Genomic DNA, 8,578 nt, shown 5'->3' on the forward strand with positions numbered 1-8,578 from the left:
TTGATCAGGTTGAATTATCCGCTCTCTAACAATATTTTGAGAGTTCAGTAAAAACTAGCAGCTCTTCAATTAGCCGGGCGTGGTGGCAGGCGCCTGTAGTCCCAGCTACTCGGGAGGCTGAGGCAGGAGAATGGCATGAACCCGGGAGGTGGAGCTTGCAGTGAGCCAAGATCGAACCACTGCACTCCAGCCTGGGCGACAGAGTGAGACTCCGTCTCAAAACAAACAAACACACAAACAAACAAACAAACAAACAAGCAGCTCTTCAAGCAATTGCTGTATTCGAGAGCTGAACCTCTTTTTCTTGAAGTCGCCACCATAAATGTTTGTCATTGTTTTTATTTCTCTTTAATCTTTCACACACAGGCCTCTCTCACCTGTAGGATCTTGAGTGAGACCATGGGAAGTAGGCAAGGCTATTTTTTCTATGACTTATCTTGGTGGAGAGCCCTGACTCCAAGATCTGAGACATTTGCTGGGGGATTCCCTTCCCTGTATCTATCCACACCTCTGCTTTCTGCTACCCTCCTTCTCTCTCTTCCCTCTTAACCCTTTTGTTTTCACTTTTTCCACATTCATAGGCATTCTTTCCTCAGTTGAACTTGTCCTCATGGCTCCTTGGGCCTGGGGTGGCTGATCTGAACCAGTGTCATTTTGTGTGGTTGGCGGTAAAGGTGAAATGTAACATAGGTGAAATGTAACATGTGTGAAATCACTTTAAAAATGACAAGGTGGGGCCCTGTGCAGTGGCTCACACCTGTAATCCCAGCACTTTGGGAGGCCAAGGTGGGCAGATCACAAGGTCAAGAGATCGAGACCATCCTGGCCAACATGATGAAGCCTCGTCTCTACTAAAAATACAAAAATTAGCCGGAAGTGGTGGTGCATGCCTGTAGTCCCAGTTACTCGGGAGGCTGAGGCAGGAGAGTTGCTTGAACCCAGGAGGCGGAGGTTTCAGTGAGCCGAGATCACGTCACTGCACTCCAGCCTGGCGACAGAGCGAGACTCTGTCAAAAAAAAAAAAAAAAAAAAAAAGACACGGTGTTCCAGCAGGGTGGTTTTTACTGTTATATCTTCAGTATTGTTATAGGACAGGCCTCACTCCACATAAAGCAGAACTTCCCTGTGGCCCAGCTTTGCCCTGAGCTCTTCTTGTCATTCCACCAACTCTTGCTTCCCCCACCTCCTATGGTGATGTCCTCTCTGGGTCAGTTTCCCTTCTCTGTCTTTCTCGTCTTCTCATTATGACTTATCTACTCTCTCTCATTTCCTCAGAGGCTTCTTAGGAACTGATTACTTTTGGTTGATCAAGCACTCTGGAGCCAAGGGGATAACGGTTAACAGATTTGATGGTAACACATCAGAGAAATCCACATTTTAACTGGAGATTCCATGAACTCCAATATGGAGCTTGACAGTGAAATTTTAGGCAGCGTGAGAGGTCAGTGGTTAGGGAGCCTTTTCTTGGTAATGTGAAGCCTTGTGCATGCGAATGATTTTTCTGTTCCACACATTCAGGAGGTGAGCTAAGGCAATGTATGGAGGTTACTGAATAAAATATTAAGGCAGGACGTGAAGGGAAGGTTTGTGGTTTGGGGAGGCCAATAAGAGTAACAATGTCTTTTAAAGAAGAGTTAGGAAAGAAATAGTACAGTTAAGGCATCATGTACAAAATGTGGGTATTTTCAGTCACCCCAGCAGCCTCTATTCTGTTAACATTTCCCTGCATCTGGCTCTGAGAAAGGATAGGCAAATACAGGTTATGCAAATAGAGACGGTGTCATTGAGCTGGGAGTGATTTGCATGCCAAAGGAGATTGCAGAAATTATCTTTTCAAATTCTGGGGACTGGGGGTGTTTGCTGGTGGCTGGGATTTTCTATGAATCCAGGGGCAAGGGCTTCTGAGTCTCTGGTGTCAACAGGGTGGCTTGACTCAGCCAGAGAGGCTGTTTTTCCCTGCAGATGTGTCCCAGCCCTCTGCAGTAGGAGCCGAGACTTAGCAGAACCTCCCTGGAGAAGATGCCTTCCTTGCCCACGTTGATCTTCATAGCCATCTTTTGCCTGGAGTCGTTGGCTGCAATGCTGCAGAATGGCTTCTTGGTCACAATGCTGGGCAGGGAGTGGGTAAGGTGCCGGACGCTGTCCACAAGTGACATGATTGTGGCCTGTCTTGCTGCCTCCCGGTTCTGCCTGCATGGGGTAGCCATGGCGAACAACCTCCTGGCCTCCCTAGATTTTTGGCGTGCAGTTCCCTATGTGAACATCTTCTGGGGCCTTTTCAATGCCCTCACTTCGTGGTTTACTGCCTTGCTTGCTGCTTTCTACTGTGTGAAGATCTCATCTTTCTCCCACCCCACCTTCTCCTGGCTGAAGTGGAGGATCTCTCGGTTAGTGCCCAAGCTGATCAAGGGCTCCCTGATCATCTGTGGCCTGGAAGTCATCTCATCAGCCACTGGGAACATACTGTTGGGTCAGAGGAAGATCTCCCTGAGTTCCTACGAAAACGAAACTCTAGTTTATAGAGTGCAGGCTTCATTTCAGCTCTACGTTTTCTTTCATGAAGGGTTTGTGTTGTCGATTCCGTTCCTCCTGTTCCTAGTGTCCACCGTCTTGCTCATAGTCTCACTGTGCTGGCAGTTGGGGCAGTTGAGGGACCTCAGGCCCGGCGCCTGTGATCCCAGCACCCAGGCTTACACCATGGCTTTAAAGTCACTCGCCTTTTCCCTCATCTTCTGTACATTGTACTTCCTGTCCTTGTTTGTTTCTGCTTTTAAAATCATAAACCTTCAGAATCACTGGCACTGGGCCTGGGAAGTGCTAATCTATGCCGGCATCTGTCTACACTCTACCGTCCTGGTGCTGAGGAGCCCCAAACTGAAAAAGGGCCTGAAGACATGGCTTCAGCTCCAGTGCCCATGTGCTGCTGGCTCACAGGGCTTTGGAAGGTGCTGGCCATAGGGTGGTTCTGCTCCTGAGTTATCCATGTCAATAACCAGTCCTGGGATGAATGATCCTGGCAGGAATGTATAAGGTTTCGGTGCCATCTTTCTCTTTCCAGTTTCTTCTTTCTCTCCCCCTCTGTCCATGCCTCAGAATCCCTTTACCATCTTGCTGTCTGTGTTCTTACCATCCCCTCCACTGCTGTGAGTCTCTAGCACTAGCTGTCAATCACCTTGACCTTTGCTGGTAGCCTCATTTCCTCATGGGGCCCCAAGAATCTATAGGTAAGCAACCCTAATATTTGCCAAGCATCATTTTAGTCTGTATGCCCTTTATAGAGAACTGTAACTGTCGTCAGTTTTCTCTGTGGGCAAACTGAAACTTATTTTTTATATATTTTATTTTACTTTTAAGATGGAGTCTTGCTCTGTTGCCCAGGCTGGAGTGCAGTGGCGTGATCTCAGTTCACTGCAGCCTCCACCTCCCGTGTTTAAGCAATTCTCCTGCCTCAGCCTCCCGAGTAGCTGGGACTACAGGCGTGTGCCACCATGCCTGGCTAATTTTTGTATTTTTAGTAGAGACAGGGTTTCACCATGTTGGCAGGCTGGTCTCAATCTCCTCACCTCAAGTGATCCACCCACCTGTGGGATTACAGGTGTGAGCCACCGCACCCCACCTTGAAGCTTATTTTTTTATAGTGACATAGATTGTCCAGCACCATCCACTTGACATCGTCTGCCCTTCTGCTCCACACCTGTGCTCTCGGCCTCGTCTCTCCACTTCAGCTCAATAAATCTTCTTCCCCTCTCCCCCCAAGTCTTTTTCTTCTTCATGTGCTTCTTGGGTCCACCCAATACTTCCTTCTTTCCTTTCTCTGCCAATCTCCATCATTTCCTTCCTTTGTGCTCTGCTTAAGACTGATTCCACCCAGGGAGCTTTTCCAGCCTGATCTCACAGAAGGCTAAGGACACATAGGAGTTTGGTGCCACTGTGTGTCACATCCATAACTTCATGTGCTCATGTCGAATGAATAGGAATTGTCTGATGTAAAAATGCTTTTAGGTTTTGGCCAACAGAAGATAGATGGAAAACAAAGGAAATGTCCTACACTTCTTAATTTTGATGATACTACTCTTCCTGTCTGCTCACCCAGGAGGTGGATCCCAGATGCTGCTGCTGAGGATGGGAATCTCCAGATTGGGATGTCTGCATCCCAGAGCTTGTGCAAGATGATCCACTAGGCCTGTAGCAATTTCAGTTTCCATTTATTTTTATCTTTTCCTTTTAATCCCTTTTTTGGAGGGTATTTTATGATGCATATAACGTATTAGTAAAATGTACATGCATATAATTAAAAATAAATATGCATATGGTAGTATCTTAGTCAGCCTAGGCTGCTGTGACAGAATACCATAAACTGGGTGTTTATGCAGCAGATATTTATTTCTCACAGTTCTGGAGCCTGAAACTGAGGGTGCCAGCATGGTTGGGTTCTGGTGAGGGCCTTCTTCTGGGTTGCAGACAGATACCTTCTTGCTGTGTTCTCACGTGGCAGAGAGATTTATCTTTCTTGTGTTTCTTCTTATAAGGACACTAATCCCATTCATGAGGGCTTCACCCTTATGAACTAATTACCTCCTGAAAGCATTATCTCTAAATGTTATCACATTGAGGGTTAAGGTTTCAGTGTATGAATTTTGGGAGGACACAAACATTCGATTCACAGCTGGTGGGTTGCATGTTCATATATATATATTTTACTGATGGAATTCATGATAAAAAAAGTATGGAGACCGATAGACTAAAAGAGATAGGGAAAAACACTGCGCACGGTTAAGAGAGATTCGTATGTTTGAACTAGTCAAAATAGAAGCAGTAAATAACAGGACAGAACAGAGGTTACAGAGAATTTTCAAATAGATAAATGAATGTAAGGTCAAATGTCCAATAATACTGGGAAGCTGAGGCCCCAAAACATTATGCTACAATGCTAGCTGGAGGCCAGGATATGGCAAGAGAAGAGCGAGGGATGACCAGAGGCAAGATAACAAGATCAGGAATTTTCTCTTGCAAGAGGATGATTAAAGGTTTAAAAGAGGAGATTCTCAAGTTGCTGGTGAGGAACCCAGGGGGATATCCCCAGAGGGTAGAGCGAGGGTGAGGCAGGATGGAGGAACCTGTGGGAAGCTGGCACTGTGGCCGGGCCTTAAATTAAATAGACACCTAAGGTCTGTGAATTATCCCACCTAGAGAACATGTATTATCCTCATCATCAATCACGAAGAATTTTTCTTTTTCTTTGTAGCAACATGAGCAAGCTAATGACTTCCTACAGGTAGATTAATAATAAATTATGAGACTGAGCCTTGGGGCTCAAGCCACAAGTTGGTTGGAGGCAGGGAAGACAGGAGCGTGGCGGAAGCAGGGAGATCTTTCTCCTCTATCCCTTCTACTCAACTGTGAGCACCTGGAAGACTGTTCTTCCCTTGGGCAGAGCTCCAGAAGTTTACTGAAGGTGTTTGGGTGGGGAGTGGGTGGTGATTCAACTCTCATGTTCTGCTCCATCTTCACAGCCCTTCGAGTGATACCAGGTTAAGTGGACTTGTCTCAGGAGTTCCTAATTGATTGATGTTCTCAATCTCCTTTTTAAAACTCTAGCTCATAAAAGCCCCCAAACACTTGGTGGCTCTGTCTTGACTAAAGATACAATCTAATATCTCATCGAGGCTTCCAAAATTTTCTGTGATCTCTCCAGCCTACCTTTTTGGCTTGATATGCCATCTTCTCTATGTAAGTCCTCTGTTGTAGCTAAATGTATCTAATTGTTCTGGATATAATCATGTATCCCCCTCCTTTACTGATGCCTCACCTTTTTCCTTCCAACATGCAAGACAGCATCTTTGTTGTCTCACAATTATGGGGCTGTTACTGCTCAACTTTTCTGAGAAATCTTGGGATAGGAATAGCAAGATCCCTAACACATAGAGCCACAGACTGGGAGTCACTTGTTGAGAGTACTGAGTTGAAGGTTTTCCATATAGAGAGCTAACTCAGGATCCCTATCCTACTACCCTCATGATTACATTTATAAAGACTGGTTATGAAAAGTTAAAAACTCTCAGACTTGGCTTTTACCTAAGAAGATAAATCTAGACATGAGAAAGCCAAATGCAACAAACAAACAAACAACAAACAACAAAAAAATCACCACGAAACACATTGCATATTTAAATTCAAATGATCATTCCCTCTTTTGGATTAACTTACTCTGCACATAGTATATGTCCAGTAAATGTTTGGGTTTATGTTTAGCCCATAAAAGTGCTTTGAGGGCAGATATCTAATTCATTGTTGTAGCCCAATGTCTTTCAAAGGGTTATCATGGCATATAGGATATGTTTAATAAATTATTACTAAATGAATTGAAGGTTAAATGCACATCTTTTTTTTTTTTTTTTTTTTTGAGACGGAGTCTCGTTCTGTCACCCAGGCTGGAGTGCAGTGGCGCAACCTCGGCTCACTGCAAGCTCCGCCTCCCGGGTTCACACCATTCTCCTGCCTCAGCCTCTCCGAGTAGCTGGGACTACAGGCGCCCGCCACCACGCCTGGCTAATTTTTTGTATTTTTTTTTTAGTAGTGACGGGGTTTCACCGTGGTCTCGATCTCCTGACCTCATGATCCGCCCGCCTCGGCCTCCCAAAGTGCTGGGATTACAAGCGTGAGCCACCGCGCCCAGCCAAATGCACATCTTTATCATTGAAGGTGTGGGAGGTGGATGAAAAAGATTCAAGTTTTCCATATTGGGCGGTTTGTAGGTGGCCATACTCCAGAGCTATAAGCCCGAAGTTTGCCCCATTTCTCCAAGTTCCAGTAGAAAACAGCCAAATGTCAGCCAGAAGAACAAGGGCAAGGAAGAGAGCAGTTGGGAACTCTCTCTCCTGGAAATTTGCATCTTCGCAGAAAGGCAGAGTGAATTACCGTAGTTCATCTTCTTTCCTTTACTCAGAAGAACTGTGTCCACTATGGTTGGCCTATGTGTTAAAGAAACAATTCCACCTGGAAGTGGACTGGGGACTGGGAAGTAGACTGGGAACTGGGAAGAGATGCTGACATGCGTTCTGTTCCCTTTTTGTGGGGGTCCTATACATGGAACTGGTAGGTTGTGGTGTCAGAAGATGTGTATTCTATTACAAATCCCCTTACTGTCATGTTACTTGATCCTAAGCCTTCAATATTGCTATATTTGACCCAGAACAATTTCTGCTTTCCTATCTGCCTGTGACACATTAACCTACTTACACTCACCTGGGTGTTGATTGCTGATTTTTTTTGACTCTTTGAAGCTCATTTCTATAAAGAATGTGGTCTTTTTTTTTGCTCTGTCCTTCTCTGGTTGATGTCAATGGTCTGACATTTGGTGCCCTGAACTTCTGTTGCATCCCTGATGCTCTCCTGAATTCTCCTTATGCTACTTATTATGCCACAGGATGGATGGAATAGAAGATAGCCATTCTAATAAAGTCATTGTCATCATCATCATTGCTGCTTGTCCCTATGCAGAGGTTTATAATTTCCAATATATTTACCATATTTATGGTCATATTTATTTGTGATCCATATTTTTTATAGGTGAAGAAAGGGGGTGTTCAGAGAGGTTAATTGCTTGAAGATCCATAGTGATTGTGACAAGACTCAAAACTTGGGCTTCTGAGTTCAGCTAGTGATGAAGAAGATGGAGGGTGTAACATGTATTGCTAACCATGGCAGAGATTCCTGGCCCTGGAATCAGTTTGGATCTTGGTCTTTCCTCTGCATAACTGTGACTTTAGGTGGGAGTCTTAATATATAATTTGGGGCCTTATTTCTTTTATCTGTAAGATTATCTTTCATGTCTTCTTTCATTCTAAGCCTAGATTCTAAGACATCTTTGTGAATTAGAACAGAGGATACTTTTCATATTTTACAGATGGACAAAATGAGGCACAGAGGGGCTGACATATCCAACAACTCACAATAAGGGGTGAAGCTTGGACTAAAGGCTGTCTCGACTCCTAGCACAGGGCTCATTCTGCCATATCCCATGGGCTTATCGCTACTGGGGGTTCCTCTGTGAGTTTAGAGGCCACCAGTTATAAAATATATATTTTTAAAGTTTGAAAAAAATTGACTGCCTCATTATGTATAATTGTCTCCTGTGTTCTTTTTTTATGATGATGGTCACTGTGAGTAATAAGACTTGAATTAATCTTTCTCTGTAAAGGTTTGCTCAGTTTTCTCTGTCTCATTTAAAGGGGTATTGCCATACCACTCCCCTCATAGAGTTGTTGTGAGACCTAAGGAGAGCACTCAGAACAATGCCTGCAACATAACGATCACCCCCCTCTGTGGATGTGAGCGCTGTCTCAGTAGCGGGTGTGCCCCACGGATGATACTACTGAGCCGGCAGGTGCATGGTCCTGTTGTAGGTGTCCGCTTAGAGAAGTATAACCTCCTGTGTAAGGACACTAAATGCGAGGGCCTGATATATTATCCACTGTGATGTTGACATGGGCAGAGAATAGGCAGAAGAGCAGGCAAATTTTGGGGCAGGTATGGGGACTTTGAAAATTGAGCCTTGACAATCTTTGCATCTACTCTG

General features: G+C 44.8%; 1 protein-coding gene across 1 annotated transcript; it reads left to right on the top strand.

Moving 5' to 3' along the window:
- Window positions 1–2,019: 2,019 nt before the first annotated feature.
- Window positions 2,020–2,958, top strand: LOC116809703 (taste receptor type 2 member 62). The gene has a single exon (XM_032753570.1). The coding sequence runs from the start codon at window positions 2,020–2,022 to the stop codon at window positions 2,956–2,958; it is 939 nt and encodes a 312-aa protein (XP_032609461.1).
- The last annotated feature ends 5,620 nt before the right edge of the window (window positions 2,959–8,578 follow it).

Source organism: Hylobates moloch, unplaced genomic scaffold (genome assembly GCF_009828535.3).
Source record: "Hylobates moloch isolate HMO894 unplaced genomic scaffold, HMol_V3 SCAFFOLD_1, whole genome shotgun sequence".
Classification (NCBI taxonomy): Eukaryota; Metazoa; Chordata; class Mammalia; order Primates; family Hylobatidae; genus Hylobates; species Hylobates moloch.

Bases quoted from the DNA above. Each gene is read 5' to 3' on its own strand.
- LOC116809703 (XM_032753570.1), top strand. From the start codon at position 2,020: ATGCCTTCCTTGCCCACGTTGATCTTCATAGCCATCTTTTGCCTGGAG.